Source organism: Mercenaria mercenaria, chromosome 12, assembly GCF_021730395.1.
Source record: "Mercenaria mercenaria strain notata chromosome 12, MADL_Memer_1, whole genome shotgun sequence".
NCBI lineage: Eukaryota > Metazoa > Mollusca > Bivalvia > Venerida > Veneridae > Mercenaria > Mercenaria mercenaria.
The window spans coordinates 44,971,962-44,991,407 of record NC_069372.1 but is presented as its reverse complement, the minus strand read 5'-3'; the positions used below and the strand labels follow the sequence as shown (position 1 = coordinate 44,991,407).

The 19,446-nt window shown below is 35.2% G+C and overlaps 2 protein-coding genes across 2 annotated transcripts; both read left to right on the top strand.

The window, feature by feature from the left end:
• The first annotated feature begins 3,070 nt into the window (after positions 1-3,070).
• On the top strand, positions 3,071-6,688 carry LOC123535199 (uncharacterized). Its single transcript, XM_053519925.1, has 2 exons — positions 3,071-3,234; positions 3,834-6,688. The coding sequence occupies exon 2, from the start codon at positions 3,874-3,876 to the stop codon at positions 5,725-5,727; it is 1,854 nt and encodes a 617-aa protein (XP_053375900.1). The 5' UTR covers positions 3,071-3,234; positions 3,834-3,873; the 3' UTR covers positions 5,728-6,688.
• Positions 6,330-8,075, top strand: LOC123538128 (uncharacterized). Its single transcript, XM_053520550.1, has one exon. The coding sequence runs from the start codon at positions 6,330-6,332 to the stop codon at positions 8,073-8,075; it is 1,746 nt and encodes a 581-aa protein (XP_053376525.1).
• Positions 8,076-19,446: the final 11,371 nt, after the last annotated feature.

The following is a 19,446-nucleotide window of genomic DNA, read 5'->3' as shown; positions in this document are numbered from 1 at the left end:
TTTCAGTCACGGAATACATGTTTCCTAAAATGTAACGATGTAACGACTCTATATAAGACTAAGTGCCCCCACCCCCACCCCTCCCCACTCAACCGCCCAAATCCAGTAAACAACTCCCATCTTATCTGCTGCTTATCAGCAATTATGTAACAGTGAAATAATAATGATAATAATAATAATAATAATTTTATCACTATTATATAGATTATCATTATTATTATAATATAACAAATAACAATAATAAAGGATATTAAAAATAGTAATGATATTAAAACACATGTATAGTGAAAACTCAATGAGTTCTTTGTGTGGGCAAACAATATCTTCTAAAAGCATAGTTATAATGAAAAAGGTCATACCGGTGAAGGTGATCCTTCCATTATATTTATATAGAATACTTACAAAAAGAATGGGAAAATGATTATCTCATATACATGCAATCACCATTATTGGAATATAATATTACTGGATAAAATCTAATTATTGTGTTTCATCTATACTGAATTTTCAATGTCAACAATTAGTAGCCTAAAGTTTACTGTTTTCAATCTATCGACTTTCAACTGTATCAGGTTGTTACTTTATATGATTAAAGAACAGTTTGTTTTGTTATAGAATATGCACTTAATGACATTATGTATGTATATAGTCACTCACAATGTATAGTATGATACAGGTGACATATAGGCCCATCGGGTACGTCTTTACAAGTTGTAAATCATGTTATTAAAATTTATTTATTTTGTTGAGTTTTAACGTCGCAATTATAGATCATTATGGTGACATTTCAGCTTTGATGGTGGAGGAAGACCTCAGGTGTCCGTCCGTGCATTATTTCATCACGAGCGGGCACCTGGGTAGAACCACCGACCTTCTGTAAGCCAGCTAGATGGCTTCCTCACAAGAAAAACTCAACGCCCCGAGTGAGGCACGAACCTACATCGATGGGCAAGTGTAGACACCGCTGCAATGAAATATTAGTGGAATAGCCGAATGACGGGAGAATATTTTAAACAAGGCAAGACAAAACGTACTGACAGACTTTGCTGCTTCTAAAATCGCAATTTAATTGGTAAGTACACGCAAGAATATGTGGATGGATCTTGGTAGCAAATTTGAAGAAATTATGCGAAAAGAAGTTTTCTTCGGACAGGTTGCTGCCAGTAGCTGAATGGTACAGAAGACCAAGTTTTATTTTTATCTTGGTTGGTCATTGCATATTATCGCTAGATTTTAGAAAAGGGGCCTGCGTCAATGTAATGTTCATTTCAATAACGAGGACGGTATCCGCTCGATTGACAGAAACAACGAGGATGGTATCATTGTACATCGTCAGAGATATCCATTTTTCTACACCATGTCTTCCAGAAGCCGCTCTAATTTTACTGTGCTTCCAGTTTTGGTGAAACGAAAGTAATGGCTACCATACAGAATGCCTGCTTTTCATTTCCATAACAAATATTTCCTAACATAACCCTAAATAATACCATTAATAAATAGCATCGCCTTAAAGTATCTCCATTTTCGCGACAAAAAATGTATTTTTTTCACAATTATTCATATCATATGATATAGAAATTTGACATGGATATAGTTGAGGTATGATCGTATGATCTTAATCACACGAGGACGGTACCGCTCACAAGAGTAGGTAGCCGAACACCCAGTGTGTGCCAAGATCTATGCCTTTAAGCATAAATGTTAACATATGTTTTGTTATAACCGACTGAAGACGAATCACATGATCTATTCTATATTTTTAGCCTTACTATTTGCATCGCTGACATGTAGCGGACCTCAATAAAAACAACAACTGCAAAACAGCTAAATGCATACGTGTGTATTAGACAATTGCAATCGGACGTCAATAAAAATGATTAATTGCATGCTCTTAGATGAAATACCCGAAAATGTCAGTGACAGTCTGAATGGAAAGTTCGCATCAGTCATGATGTTTAGCCTATTCGTCATAATTTTCAAGTCTAACCGTGTGTTTTGTACTTCAATTCTATGTAATGTCATACATAGTTCAATTTGTTGGTGAGGGAAGTTTCATCTGAAGTTCAGTTCCAGTCGGGATTATCCATTCTCACCAAGCAAACGTTTGGCCTTGTTTAATATTTAAACAGGCCATAGCGCCGCTTGCTTCAGAAAATAGGTAACCGTTTTCTCCACGATCTGATATCAAGGACGGTTCTCACTAATATCCCATATCCAAACTTCCATGGTTCAAGTGCTGAAAGCTACATTTTTGACAATTTCCGATTTCAAGTGATTCTGTTAATAAGATGTATTGTACATACGTGGCGGTCTCACATACTTATTGACTGAATGATAAAAGCTGTTTCTAAAAATTGTTGCATTTCTTTTCAAGAAGAATATAACGTCGTTTTTCTTTTTTCTGTTGTAACTATATGAATTCAACTCGAGATAAGCCATACAAAATAAAAATGCAGATGAATAACATATTATGAAAGGCATGTACAAATCGATACACAAAAATCTAGTTATTCATCAACTTTATATTTCCGCACCACCCTGGGTAAACCAGTACACTAACTAGCTCTCAGGAACCGTAAGGTTTCTTCTAACTTAATTAATTTTAAAGTACACTTAAAACGGAGTTGGTAAGAGATGTATCACTAATAGGAAAAGATGAGGTAAGAGAAATTGTATTTTAATAGAATCTATACGACAATTTTGAGAAGTTGCTCACCTACTTACAGCTTATATTGTATCAAAATCCGTCTTCTGCTCTTATGATTTTATTAAGTTCGAGGTTCTATCAAACATTAAAAGTCCTCATGTACGGAGATGTACGAAAATATTGGCTGAATCCTTATTGCTTGCGAAACCAATGATGATTATGTTGTAGAGGCTAGTTATGTTGCACGTGACTATCTGTCTTGAGGATGGCAAGAAAAATTGATTGCACTTGACCTAATATCCTGAAGGTTGCTTCAAAATAATATAAAAGAAGCAGCTCAATTTCAGCGCGCGCAACAAATGGATGTTTGTTATACAATGTTATTAACAGTGAAGTTTAAACGGACACGTATGCTAAATTTAACTGTATCTGGTTGTTAGGGAAGTAGTAGACACAAATTGAAATTATTGTTTGCTCATTTAAAGCTTGATAATGAATGTACAACGGATAACGCAAATTGCGCGAATAAGAAGCTTTATCATACTGGATGATATTTTGTTCTACATGATGACATAAACACACGCTTGGTGAGTTGTATTTATAAAACAGCAGCCATATTTCTTTTCGGAGTCGACCGAATATTGATACAAATGAAGACAAGTATTTTCTGAATGGTATCTTGAGCAGGTTAAATTTAGAATTTAAAATATACTGCCACAGAGTTGATTATATTTTATTGTACGTTTTGGGGGCTCCGTGGCTTAGATGTTGTTAACGTCGCTGATTTCAAATCACATACATCTCACCGATGTGGATTCGAACCTCACCTTGGGCGTAGAATTCTCCATGTGAGGAAGCCATCCAGCTGGCTTACAGTACCTAGGTGCCCACCTGTGATGAAATATGCCCTGAGGGGCACCTGGGTATTCCTCCACCATGAAAAGCTTGAAAGTCGCCATATGACCTATAGTGTCGATGTGAAGTTAATAAATTCATGTTTTATCTGATAAGAAGATATTGGTTGTTGCGTACGTGACACATTACAAATAACTTGATATAAGCATTGAATTTATAGTGTCGGCAATGGGTTTTAGTTGACCTTTCGTTGTTTAAGAAAGGATATAGATAAAATAAAAGGATATAGTTGGTATTTGCATGAGCGTAACGCTTGCTGTTGTACTTTTAGGTAATTAAAGGATACAAAGTGAACATTTTTGATTACCAGTATGGCTGAATCCAGCAGCTTAAACAGTCTGGAAAACGACTCTAATATATACGTGACGGACACAGCCGAAAATTCGGAAATTGGAGGAACAAATATTAAGGGTTCTGACGAAGTGTTTGAAATGTACTGTGAAGAATGTAACCGTGATGGGATACATGTAGCTGCATTCGCTTTTTGTATGTCTTGTGTGGCTTACTTTTGCTCCACTTGCCTTAAATATCACGGAAAGTTTTTGCCGGGCCATAAAACCTTAAAGGGAGAGAATATGCCACCAGATATTTGCACAGAAAAATGTCAGATTCATAACAATGAGATTGTAAAATTCTATTGTGGTACATGTAGGAACTTTGTTTGTTCTATTTGTAAAACAGATGACCATACAGATACATGTAGCATGAGATATGTACCTGATATTGTGAACGATCTTGAAAACGGAGAAGATTTTAAGCAGCTAATGACAAGAAAGAATGATATTGCAAAACAACTGACTCACACTAAAACCGTGATTGACACAAAATATGAACGCATTAGTAGTACTACTACAGAAGCTAAATGTGCGATAAAGAAAGAAAAAGATACATTATTTACAAAGTTTGATCACGAAGTGTCACAATTGGAAGAGAAAATTCACTTATCAAAGACTAATGATTACATGCGAGTTGACACTGCGAAAGAACAATTTGATTCTCTGGTAGTGGAAATTGAAAAGCTGTCAGATAATATCAAAGAGCTCTCAAATTTTCCTAAAGGCCAAAAGTATAAACTATTCATTAAATTGACACAATACATCGATACACTTTCAAAGGTTAAAGATATTGTTGAGGGTATAACTAAAGAATGTTCCACGAGCAGTGATACGTATGACTTTGAACTTACAATGCAAGCAAATGATTTAACTGAGAGGGTGAAGACATTTGGAACTTTTATGAGAGGTCACTGCATACAATCCCAAAAGATCAGTGAGGAAAAGCAGAAGAAGACTGCATATCATATGAATGATATAAATGTCAAAGCTGAAGCAGATGCGAAAGACTGTTGTATAGGTGATTGCTGTATGCTGTCTGAGCAATACCTTGTTGTTTGTGACAAAAATAACACTTCTCTTAAGTTGGTTGATACAAAACTCAATAAACTTGTTTATGTAAGACCAGTTAAGTCGAAGCCTGAAACTACCACTAAGATAAATGAAACTGAGTTTGCTATGGTTCGGTCCTATGATAAAGACGAGGATAGGAGTATAATCCAGTTTCTAACGTTAACGAAGGCGAAGACACTTACATTCCAGAAGCGTCGTATACTTACAGAAATGTACTGTTGGACTATCATGTACATCAGTGACGACAGACTGATCATTTCCATGTCGCTTGATCATGAAGGAAAGATTCAAATACTGAATATGAATGGGAAAGTTTTGGCAAATATTGAAGATGATAATGAAGGAAACAAAATATTTAGATGTCCTTACTGCATGACCTTAGATGCTGACGCAAAGTACGCTTATGTTAGTGATTGGTATGAAGACGGCATATTTGAAATCGATTTTGTTAACCAAACAACGAGTAAAATAAACAGTAGTTTTTGGCATCCAGTCAGGATAACTAGTGATAAAGAGGGATTTATCTATGTAATTGAATCTGGTACAAACCGTGTTCATTGCTTTCATCCAAAATCTGGTGATATCAGATCTCATGTTTTGTTGAATTGCTACTCCGAAAATTTCGAATTATATGGTATTTGCTACTCTATAACGGATAACAAGTTATATATAGGCTATGGTGGTCTTGATTGTGTCAAAGTGTACAGCATTAAAGATAGTGCAGATACGAAGAAAAAAATTGAGAAAAATGAACAGTAAACGCAGTCAACACAAATTCAAGAGTTGGCAGGAGTCCAATGCCGGATGACAGCTTACTCCACGAGATAAGTGTACTTTGAAATATAAATGAAAATATATCGTTGGGAGCCCATGAGCCGTTCCTTCCCTTGACCCGCCACCATTTTTGTTTTGACGTATATCTCGCGAGATCTTTTCACCGCGCATGCGCAAACCGTGGAAATTTTTTCTACTATCGTAGTAAATTTTTTCTTGGAAGAAGAAGATAAATTATGCGGAAAAAACAGGTATTATTAGCATAATTTCATTCTCAATCAACTAAAACTTACTATTTTTCCCCATTCTCAAAAGATTTCTGAGAAATTCTTTGTAATAAAAGCTAATTTTTCAGGAAAAAAATGTACGTCTGCTTTGTTTACATTTTATCAATGAAAGTCACGTGATGCAACAAATAAGGTATTAGGCCAACTTATTAAGATTAGGTTTTCGTGACTTTTCTGAAAACTCTCACTGTTTATTTTCTTTATTTTAAGGAGCATCCACAGCATCTCAAAAAGCCTAAAGGCAGGCTGTATTCTAGAGAAGCATTGTCCAAAGCCTACCACCAATGCAATGTGAATAAGATGCCTGTGAAAAGAGCAGCTGCCATTTACAAGGTGCCTGTAACAACTTTAAGGGACAGGGTACTAGGCAAAGTAGATCATGAAACAGCAGTTCATGGAAAAACACCAATATTTTCCAAAGAGGAAGAGCTTAAGTTAAAAAATCACTTTAAATTGATGGCAAGTCTTGGATATGGCTATACCCGTTCAGAATGTGTTGACATTGCTGCTGATTTTGCATTTCAGCTAGGTAAAAGAACAAAAGATAGGCCATTAACAATTAAATGGATCAGAGGTTTTTTGAGAAGATGGCCTGAACTTAGAGTTCTAAAGCCAAGGGGGTTAGAATATGCCCGTGCTAGAAAGGCATCAGAAGCTGTTGTCCAGCAGTACTTTGCAAATTTAAAGAATACTCTTGAAGAACATGACTTTCTAAATAACCCCCACCTGATCTATAATATCGATGAGAAAGGGCTCACCATTGATCACAAGTCCCCACATATAGTAGCCAGCGGTGATTACTGTCCAGTTGCTGTTACCTCTGGTAAAGGGAAAACCGTCACTTTGATAGGAGGTGCAAGTGCATGTGGGTCAAGTATACCACCGTTTTTTGTATTTCCGGGTAAAAGACTTAATCAAGAACTGTTGCAAGGAAAATCCCCTGGTGCTGATGGTGCGGTAAGTGACTCAGGCTGGTCAAACCTTGCACTTTTTAGGCAGTATCTGACAACACACTTCATAAAATATGTCCCAGGTCGTGAAGGACAGAAGTTGCTGGTTTTGCTTGATGGCCACCGGTCTCATGTTTCAGTTGGTTTGTGTGAGTGGGCTAGGGATCACGGAATTGTATTATTTATTTTGCCTGCCCACACCTCGCACATACTTCAGCCATTGGATGTTTCCTGTTACGGGCCTTTCCAGCGAATGTATGACGCTGCATGCCACAAGCTGATGAGGCAGACAACATCTGTAATCAGTAGGTACAATGTTTGTGAAATAGCATGCAAAGTCTATTCCAAAGCACTTTCCACAGACAATGTGCAGTCTGGTTTCAAAAAGACAGGCATATGTCCCTTCAATTCAGATGCTGTTCCTCATGAGTACCTGATACCAGCAGAAGTGTATCAAGAATCAAGCAATGCATTAGATCACTGCAGCCAAGATACTGTGCCTGGAGGCATCATTGATCAAGGCAGCCAAGATACCTTACCTGGAGGTATCATCATTGACCATGTATCACCACAGCAAGAGGATCTCTTCAGGCAGAAGGAGAAAAAGCTTAGAGAAGTGAAAAGTAAAGAAAAGAAAACACGTAACACTATTAGTAAAGTTGTGTCAGGTCGAGAAATCACTGATAGTATTTTGAACAAACTGAAAGATCATGAATCTGAGCAAAATGTCCGACCCAAGAAAACAAAACAGGAAACTTTGAAATCAAACAGTATGAATCCGAAGAAACAAGAAAAGCGCAGTTACAACACCCCTGAGCCTCAGCCAGGTCCATCGCATATTAATATTCAAGACAGCGATGAAGAAACATCATCAGACAGCGACAAAGAGGAAGATAAGTGTTGTGTGTGCAAAAAATTCTCCCCTTCAGAAGTGTCAAGAAGTATTTCATTGATCTTCGTGAAATGGGCTCAGTGTGACGGCTTAAGAAATGGCCAGCCGTGCAAGCATTGGGTCCACTTAACATACTGCACACCAGTGAGAGTTGTCAGAAGAGGTGATCACTTTTACTGCACACACTGTAAAAAAGAAGAATAAAATTAAAATGTGTTCATAGTTTTGAAAGTTTTGTTTAACTTTGAAGAGTTTTAATATTTACAGTTAACTGAGAAACACATGAAATAATAACTTGGCCTAACAATCATTTATTTTGAACACGTGACTTGGTGTGACGTCACAAGGGCATGCCAATATGGCCGACATTTTAACTGACAGTTGCTGTTTTTCTGTGATTTTCTTCTTATAAATTAGAAAACTTTTATGAAAATACTGCATGGATTGAAAGGGAAAGGAACAGTTAATAAGGTAAGATAAAAATTTTCTTAAAGTGTTATAGATTATAAATGCATTTTTGCTGGAAATCCTTATAGGAACGGCTCACGGGCACACGAGGATACATGTATTATAATTGGAAACTGTACTTTTACATATTTATCTGAAATGCTTGTATCAAGGAGCAATTAAACAAACTAAGTAAAACGTTTCATTCAGAGTCTCCATGTTGAATGTTTGTATTCTAAGCAAAACTAGATGTGTGCCCACAGAACACTGGTGCCCCATGTCCTGTCACTATATGCTTAAATGTTACGTTTTGACAATGCAAGACTAAATATTTTTTCATATTACCTTGAGTTGGGAGTATGAGTCCTAAGGGGAAGGTGGTATGGATACTATAAAACATTACTAAGAAACACAAAATAAAACCGAAAGAGTATAATATATTTACTTCATGAGGGAGAGGTGGTAAGAGGGGGAACATGAGAGTACATACCTAATAAAAAGCCCAGATGCACATCAGGTACTGAGCAACATTTCATTTCTGAGCAACGATTTATTTCGATATAATTTCATGACTCGGTGCATATTATTTTTTTTAAACACATGCGACACAAACCTTAGGACTTTAATGTATATTTTGACTAAGGCAAGGACCTTACCTCCCGTCTTGCAGATTTAAATTCCAAACAAAAAGCCAGGTGCAAAACACGATGTAAATTAGTCCTATATGGTTTCTTGTCTCTAGGTCCTAGACTCGTTGCGATATTGCATAATTTTTACCTTGTCAAGGACCATAACTCTTGTTTGGCTGAGTTAAATTCGAAAACAAAACCTAGGTTCACAACTTCAGATGCTGAATAATATTTCTATACGGTTTCATGACTAGGTCATTTACTTTTTAAAATACATGCGGCATACTCTTTTAAGCCCGTTTTGCATAATTTTGGCTAAGTCAAGGACTAAAACGCGGGTATACCTGAATGAAAGCCCGCCCCAGATCTACAACTGTTTTATGATAGACAACAGTCCTACAATGTCCCATCATTCTAGGACAAATATTGTTTGAGATATGCACGGCACATATTCGGACCGACAGACGTACGGACAATGGTTAATCTAAGTACCTTACCCCCGCTCACCTGCACGTCCCCGAAAGAGGAAATCTGGGCGCAAAAATACGGACAATTATATCACTGTTTTCAACAGACAAATGGTTTGCAGAAGTAAGGTCCTACAATGATGTTGAAACAATTACTATGATCTTTTATTAATAAAAAGTAATGTGTTTTAAAAGTCAGCGAACATACATGCACATATAAGTCGGGGGCCCGGTAACGTCTACCATGCAGCCCCGACCCCACTCCTCCAAGACAACTTTACATATTGTTTGACAGGATCAGCTGTGTGAAAATAAGACATGTTCCCATGAAAAAATCTTTTGAACTATAAATGATTTCACTTATTTTTTTGTTGCACCCCTTCATTTTTAAATTACACCCCCATAAATGATAATCCATCATATCTTGGTTCGTTTCAGTGATAAAACGACAAAAAATGGTACCAAAATGGAGCTGAGACACTGTTAAACTATTTTGCCTATTTATGAATATTAATGATGATGTTACAAAATGAAACTTTTTTTAATATAATTTTTTAAAGATTTTAATCAATTTTAATGTATCAAATTGTTAAATTTGGTCTTAAAATCCCTCAGTATTTTCTAAAATGTATTTTACACAAGGTATATTTTCATAAATGAACCAGTGCCACAAAAAGGTCTCAATAGACAAGATATCACTAAAAGTTAACTAAAGTAAAAAAAAACTATATGATTAATTGTTATCAATAAATAATGGATGATTATATATAAATTTGTGTTTGAAAATATAGGGTTAAAACTTAAAAGCAGGAGGAATCAGTATTTTACATACTTTACAAATGTTACGTTACAATTTTGATAATGTTGTTTTACTGTATTATGTAGAAAATATTGTAGAATCAAAATAAATATCATGTTATTTTACACTCTATATTAAAACATGTTTCTTTACTTGTATTGTCAGATAATGATTTTTTTTCTGTTAGGCACTTTAAAATTTGTTACCACTACCATTTGTTGTATTTGAAATATATGAACAGGTAGAAATTGAAGCCATAATTATCAACATACTAATTTATTTAACCCGTAAGGAGTAATTTTAGGATATTTATCGTCCATTTTGTTAGAAATTGTCTGCAATATATATTATACATTCTATGCTTTATGTCATTTTAAATTGATGTAACTATTATAATTGTAGACGAAATATCAATAAAAATCACAAAACTATTTACCTGTTCAGCCGTATGATCATAATTACATTCAGTCATTCATGTGAGTAAAGAAGCAAGTTTTGTAAACAGTGTATGGAAATACACAAAGCCAAATGGGAGAGTACAGGTCAATCGATCATGGGTCTCGAGTCAGATATCCTATCGAGGCCTGTGTTTTCCGCCACGATTTGATTAAAGACATGTGTCTGAAGTCAGTCAACCTCCACCTCTGATTCATATGGAGAAGTTGACAGTTACTTGTGGAGAACAAATTAGTACTGGTACAATCCGGGAACGCTGGTTAGGTTTAATGACTGAAATACTGTTGTAAATAGTTGCTGAACCAAAACAACAAACAAAATGAAATGTATAGGTACCTAAAGTATGTATATGTTTATGTTAATCGTTTCTTTTTTCAACAAACACGTTTTCAATCAGATAAGCGACGTTGACTTGTAGCAGTCAGCGCAATGCCAACCTTAATATTGCTGCCTCACTGGAATATCGAGCCATTGACACGATATGATACCCTACTCAGTCACATAGTACAATGTCTTTAATACTGAGCGCGAAACCTAGAAGCTACTAAAGAACAATGTTTCGTGTCTTTGGTATGACGCGGCCAGGGAGTGAACCAACGATCTCCAGCACTCGAACCGGACACTCTACTACTAAGCTACCAAGGTGGTTAGTATTTAAAGAAAGAACTTTCGAGTTAAAAGTCTGAAATTTTATCAGACTGTCACAACTATGATCTTTAGTGATATCTAAAAAAATATATGTGAACTTAATATATATGAAATAGAAAAAAAACTATAGAAGTCATTCTGAAATATTTAAAAGCATGACAAATTGCAATTTACTAAGTACTGGAATATTCCTAGATATGCTGGAACATTATGGAAAGCATTTAGTATAAAATGATGCAAACTGCTTCACAATCAATTCTTGTTATCAAATGTAGTTCTTAAAAAGTAAAGTGATAACAAGTATGACATTATTATAACAGAATTCAAGGACACTGGTTGCTAATGTTATGATGCTTGGTAAAGTATTTTGTTACAGTTTATATGATTGTGTGACCAATCAGAATTAGAATCTACCCAGTTTTGATAACCTAAGATTGTCAGTTGCTATCCATTTTTTTATAAATAATAGATTATAAAGCAAAACATTATTCATAACAGTTAACAAACAAGCGAGCATATATGCTATATTACGTTACATTAAAGTGAAAAAATATTAACGTTTAAGCTGCTGGCGGCAAGTGATTCTGCCTTTGCGACCAGTGCAGACCAAGATCCGTACAGGCTGACCATGGTCTGCAGTTTTCGCTATTCAGTCAGTAAATTCTCAATAAACATCCCTTTGAATAATAAATGGTGTTGCCTAAATTGAATGATGGACCAGTCCATTACAGAAATTTAGCAGGGTAAAGGTTATTATATATCAAGACGCTGCATAATGTTATTCCTGTAATAGCGCAGCATAATTTGACTGTGTGCAGTTCATATTCAATATTGACAAGAGATTTCGTCATGCTTTTAGATCCAGATTTCAAATAAATAAACCGAACATGTAACCTAGGTGGATCGCCTTCACTTTCTTCTTTTTCCCCAATGGAAGCTCTGCCCAGTGATATATAATAGAAGAATATCTATCCAGCCACTCTGAAATATACCCATACAAATAATAAATGTTTTTTCTCATGATTATGGTGGATTGGATATTTATGAGGTAAATGCAGTGTACAGTGTTGAGACCCTGTATGACGACTCTCACTTTAAAGTATTTTGCTATAATTTAACTCTCGAGGTAACATGCACGTTTGGCTATTAGAGTAACACAATTTTAAAATTGACAATATTACCTCATTAGATTATACATATACAATGCATTTACTATAGGCTTTCTTACAGATCATTGACTTACAGTACACCTACGACTCTCAGCATAATTTTATTTTAGTAACTTATACATATAGAGTATCTTGTTACATACATACACGTTAAACTTTATATATAATTATTTCATGGTCACGTGATAAACTCACTACCGAGGTCTAGGGTATTGCCAACACTTGTGCCACACCTCATACGACACTATTTCTGGTTTGCTAGATTGCGATCAAAACGTTCATTACCATCGACCTAAAATGAATGTACTTAGCTAACCAAAATAGTCGCTGAAGTTCTGACTTTAAAGTCTAAGTGAGGCGAAACACTGAACGCAACCTCATCCAAAAGCGGCATGAGAAGTACATAACTTATGTTTAAGAAAGTATGTCGTTGGTTTATTTTCATGAAATAATAACAGATTTAACACTAAATTGATATCAGTGACTAGCATGATTCTCAACCATCGTTTAATTTTTGTTTTTTATAAGGCTGTCCGACGACATTTCACCGAAAACGAAGAATGAGAACATTCACGCTTACATCTTTGTTGCAGAACATCAACACTGTTTTACCATTTACATAAAAGGTGTCTCTAAGGCAGTAATTACGAAACTGAACAACCAATTGTGTTTATATAAGTATTCGGATAGCTGAACACGTGCAATTCAATAGCTTCTTTCTTTATTTTTTCCACACTCATACTTTCAATATATTTTGCTATTTTGTTCCCTAAATAATTTCTTTTTTCAGTCTAATTATAATTTGCCGGTAACAAACTGGATCCTTCCTCTGTCTACTTTTTCCTTCGTTACAGATTTTATCAATTTCGCCTCTCCAAAGGTGTAAGAAGTTCTTCGTACTTGGATTCAGTGTTGTTATATTTTCTGGTCTTTTGGAATCATAGAGTCCATTCAACATATATGTAATAGAATTCCGCTTAAGCCCATGCTAGGGGGCGTGAGAGATGTTGCACATTTCATTACCTCTTATGAACAGACTCGATCAAACTGAGTCTGCTATTCTTCTTGGTTGCATTCTTTGCTTCCAAAGGACTTTTTTACAGATATTATCAAAGATTTTGTACAGTTGCGTGTTCATTCTTTTATTTTCAGTTTCTTGACAACAATGAGAAGCCAAAGTATTACATTAACCTGCACAAGTCTAAAAGCTAAAGTTACGCGGGCCGCAAGTTTCTCTGAAATGCCATCAGACACTGCATAAATACATAAGAGATAATTTCTTCATGCTTGAAACATCTGAAATTAAATCTAATGTAACATAACTTAACAGTGATACGTGAATTCCTGCTTAAATGTGAACATGTCATTCTCTTTTTTTAAATTTGTCTTTGTTTGAAAAGTCGTTGAAGCAACGTATTATAATAACAACAATTCAACATTTCGTTTTGTGGCGTTAATATAGAACATAATTAATAATCATTATTTTACCGGTTAAATCCAGAAAATACCAGAAACAATATATAATTTGTATGGACCGAGTAAATGCAACATTAGGGTAAGTTAGTTTTACCAAGAAAGCCAAGAAAGTCTTAAGGTATTAGATCACTAATAGTAATGTTTACAAAATTGCATTTGCTTGAGATATTTTGAAAGGAAACCTCAAGCTCAAGTAGGGACAAATTTCAAAGTGATAGCCACTATCCAAAACGTTTGCAGAGAACTCATTTTACCATTAATTTTAATAAAAGAAACATCAAACTATTGGTAAACAATTATAAAACACAAAATAAAAATGTCAATATCATTTTTTCTATGGTACCTCAAGTAAACGGATTTAATGAGACATAATTCATACTTCAATATTGAAAAAATAAGGTCGAATGCTGTGTTTCTGTTTTGAATTTTGCTTACTCCATTTAAAAATAACCTTAGGGCAGATGCAAAACCTACCTAAATTTCTTCCACAATATATAATATAGGGATGAAAGCAAAATAGAGAACTTTCACCGCGTGTAACTCAATATTTTCAAAGATGTGTAACTCTACCCCTTCCTTCTGTTAAAGTAGTAAATTCACTTTGAACACCAAAAAATCGTTTGTAAGATTCATCTTTTTCCATTTTTGTACAAGAAATCAACAATAAGTCTTGAAAGAAGCAAAAACTTATTAGAAAAAAAGGAAAATAAGGGGAAAAAAATTTGGTCCCAGTAGGGCTTGAACCTACACCCCTCTAAGAATTGCGGTAAAAGTAGGTTTATGGTAGGATTTGAATACTCTTCAAAAAAGGAGGTTCTCTATTAGTGATCTAATACCTTAAGTATTTACCTGACAAGAGTTAAGTTATGTAACAAGCTAATGTCACGTAAATGTAAGGCTTTTTGTTCCAATATTCAATAAAAAAAATATAACTATGGCATTATGTACATGTATATTCTTTGCAATAGGCTTATTTACATCTACGGACATAGAACTTTTTGTGTCTGTTAATTTTTTTTTAACTTTAGCATAAAATAATTAATATAATGGTATACAATCAAACTATCCAGCCACAAATCAAGATCTAGTTAATATATGTAAGAGTTGTAGGTAGACTGTATGTCATCTCCAGAACACAGTGATTAGAATTCTCAAAATTACTCACTTCGGTCGTTCTTATGTCATTATAACATTCTCTTCAGTGTACGGCATGCTATTATCTAAGCCACAAGAACCCTGTTTTATGGTATATCTACGGGCAAGCTCCCAAGCAGTAACTCACCTTAAGACGTGTTAAAAACTTTGGCGTACTGCATTTTACACTTTGGTTTGTCCGAAAGGCATACCCGCTTTCGTAATATGACACAGTAAGTCAAATATCGTGTAGCAACACTGCAAACAAAGATGAGTTCGCGCAATTCTATCTCCGGTGCCACAATTAAAGCACCGGGTACATTTAAAATATTCCAGCCATGCATTTTCACTTTGTGTAAGGAAAACACGATTTTAAGTTAGATTATGTATAAAATTGTGATCTATTTGCTATATTTTCTTTCGGAATGGAAAGGACAGCAAGAATAAAACATTTATGTACAGCATTCAGATACAGTGGAACAATATTTTGATGCGTAGGTCTGCATAATTTTCATCGTACCTCACTTGTTCTTTTACTAATCAAGCACATATTTTACAGGATACGTCTTTGTTTATATACAGGGACTGCGAGGCCCGATTTGTGGTACAGAATAATTTAAAGAAAATTGAGTTACCAAAAGAAAATTTGTCAAATTTATGTAAGCACATCGTTCACCGGAAGTGCCGCAACTCCATTGAAGCGGAGCACCAGTGGTACTCGAACTGCACAATTAGCAGCCGTGTTATATAATCTAAACGGTCAGTTTGAATGAAATACAGGTTAAATCAGAACTGCTTGATCATTGATAATTCATCCGCAATGTTCATGAATGGGACTATTTTGTGTAGCACACGATATGCTGTGATGATGTGATTAGGAATAAAATAAAGATACTATGATTGTCAGAAATACAATTGTAACTTTGGTAGCGGGGTAAAACCGCCACCAATAATCTATTCCCAATGTGTACGGCTTATTGGGACATCCCTCGATATTGTATGATTCAACATTTTTTAAAACTCGAGATAAATCATACGAAATGAAAATGCAGATGAATAACATTTTATGAAAGGCATGTACAAATCGATACATAAAATATCTAGCCATTAATATACCTACTTTGAGATATTTTATACTACCACACCACCCTGTGTAAACGCTCAGGGACCGTCATTTGCGCGCCGTAAGTTTTTATCTAACTTAACTTAAGAGTACACTTCAAACGGAGTTGGCGTATATGTATGGTAAGAGATGTATCACTAGTAGGAAAACATGAGGTTTGAGAAATTGTATTTTAATGGAATCTATACGACAGATTTGATAAGTTGCTTAGCTACTTACAACTTATTGTAGCAAAGTAATACATCATCACATTAAAAGTCCTCATGTACGGAGATGTATGAAAATATTGGCAGATTCCTTACTGCTTGCGAAATATTCTGAAGGAAACCAGCGATGATTGTGTTTGTAGAGGCTAATTATGTTGCACGTGATCTGTCTTGAGAGATTGATTGATTGCACTTGACCAGATATTCTTAAGGTTGCAGCAAAATAATGTAAAAGAAGCAGCGCAATTACTCCGCCTGTAGAGACGAACTGAAATTATTGTTTACCCATTTAAAGCTTGACAATTAATGTACAACGGATAACGAATATTTCTGTGCGAGTTAGAAGCTTTATTATATTTGATGACATTTTGTTCTATATGGTGACATAAACACACGCTTGGTGAGTTTTTGTGTTTATAAAACAGCCATTTTTATGCGTATTGATACAAATAAAGACAAGTATTTGCTAAATGGTTTAGAATGCAAAGTTTAGTGTCACAAAATAGATTATATTACATTGAACCTCTTTGTATTCACAATTTATCTGATCAGAAGATATTGGTTGTAGCATACGTGTCACATTACAAATCAGTATTGAATTTATAGTGTCGGCGACACTATTGTTTTTAAATTTTAGTTGACATTTCGTTGTTTAAATGGTTATATAGTGGGTATTTGCATGAGAGTAACGCTTGTTGCTGTACTTTTAGATACTTAAAGGATACAAAGTGATAATTTGATAGCCAGTATGGCTGAATCTAGATCTAGCAGCCTAACCAGTCTGGAGGATGACTCAAATACATACGTGAAGGATACAGCCGAACATTCGGAATTGGGAGGTAAACATATTAAGGGTTCCGACGAAGTTTTTGAAATGTACTGTGAAGAATGTAACCGTGATGGGATACATGTAGCTGCATTCGCTTTTTGTATGTCCTGTGTGGCTTTCTTTTGCTCCACTTGCCTTAGATATCACGGGAAGTTTTTGCCGGGCCATAAAACCTTAAAGGGAGAGAATATGCCTCAAGATATTTGCACAGAAAAATGCCAGATTCATAACAATGAGATTGTAAAATTCTATTGTGGTACATGTAGGAACTTTGTGTGTTCTATTTGTAAAACAGATGACCACACAGATAAATGTAGCATGAGATATGTACAGTCGAGACTGCCTTAACGATCCCCTGAATTTAGCGACTCCCTGTCATATGCGACCCTATTTTATGCTCCGGACGCAATTTACTATTAAAAGAGTCTGAATTAAGCAACCCCCTGCCTTACGCGACAAGCGACTGTGAAATCAGGCTCCCGAATCGATATTTAGACCGTTTTCAGCGACTTTGAGACGCTCCCTCGCAAGATTTTACACGATAGAGTTACCTTTCAATGAGATTGTAAAATTCTGTTGTGGTACATGTAGGAACTTTGTTTGTTCTATTTGTAAAACAGATGAACACACAGATACATGTAGCATGAGATATGTACCTGATATTGTGAACGATCTTAAAAACGGAGAAGACTTTAAGCAGTTAATGACAAGAAAGAATTATATTGCAAAACAACTGAGTGACACTAAAACCGTGATTGACACCAAATATGAACGCATTAGTAGTACTACTACAGAAGCTAAATGTGCGATAAAGGAAGAAAAAGATACATTATTTACAAAGTTTGATCACGAAGTGTCACAAATGGAAGAGAAAATTAAGTTATCGAAGACTAATGATTACATGCGAGTTGACACTGCGAAAGAACAATTTGATTCTCTGGCAGCGGAAATTGAAAAGTTATCAGATAATATCAAAGAGCTCTCAAATTCTCATAAAAGCCAAAAGTATAAACTATTCATTAAATTGACACAATACAGCGATACACTTTCGAAAGTTAAAGATACTGTTGAGGGTGTAACTAAAGAATGTTCCTCGAGCAGTGATACATATCAGTCTAAACTTACAATGCAAGCAAATGATTTAACTGAGAGGGTAAAGGCATTTGGAACTTTGATAAGAGAAGAAATCAGTGGTGAGGAAAATCAAATGAAGACTGCACATCATATGACTGATATAAATGTCAGAGCTGAAGGAGATGCGGAGGACTGTTCTATAAGTGATTGTTGTATGCTGTCTGAGCAGTACCTTATTGTTTGTGACAAAAATAACAGTTCTCTTAAGTTGGTCGATACAAAACTTAGTAAACTTATTTATGTAAGACCAGTTAAATCGAAGCCTGAAACTACCACTAAGATTAATGAAACTGAGTTTGCTATGGTTCGGTCCTATGACAAAGACGAAGATAGGAGTATAATCGAGTTTCTAACGTTAACGAAAGCGAAGAAACTTACATTCCAGAAGCGTCGTATACTTACAGAAATGCCATGCTGGACTATCATCTACATCAATGATAGCAGACTGGTTATTTCTATGTCGCTTGGTCATGAAGGAAAAATTCAAATACTGGATATGACAGGGAACGTTTTGGCAAATATTGAAGTTGATAATGAAGAAAACAAAATATTTCAATGTCCTTACTACATAACCTTAGATGCTGACGCAAAGTACGCATATGTTAGTGATTGGTATGAAGACGGCATATTTGAAATCAATCTTGATAACGAAACAACGAGTAAAATAAATCTTAGTTTTTGGCATCCAGAAGGGATAACAAGTGATAAAGAGGGATTTATCTATGTAATTGAAATTGGCACAAACCGTATACTTTGCTTTCATCCAAAATCTGGTGATATCAGATCTCATGTTTTGTTGAATTGCTACTCCGAAAATTTCGAATTATATGGTATTTGCTACTCTATAACGGATAACAAGTTATATATAGGCTATGGTGGTCTTGATTGTGTCAAAGTGTACAGCATTAAAGATAGTGCAGACACGAAGAAAAAAATTGAGAAAAATGAACAGTAAACGCAGTCAACACAAATTCAAGTGTTGGCAGGAGTCCAATGCCGGATGACAGCTTACTCCACGAGATAATAGTACTTGGAAATAAACATGAAAATCTATAATA

Bases quoted from the DNA above. Each gene is read 5' to 3' on its own strand.
- LOC123535199 (XM_053519925.1), top strand. From the start codon at position 3,874: ATGGCTGAATCCAGCAGCTTAAACAGTCTGGAAAACGACTCTAATATA.
- LOC123538128 (XM_053520550.1), top strand. From the start codon at position 6,330: ATGCCTGTGAAAAGAGCAGCTGCCATTTACAAGGTGCCTGTAACAACT.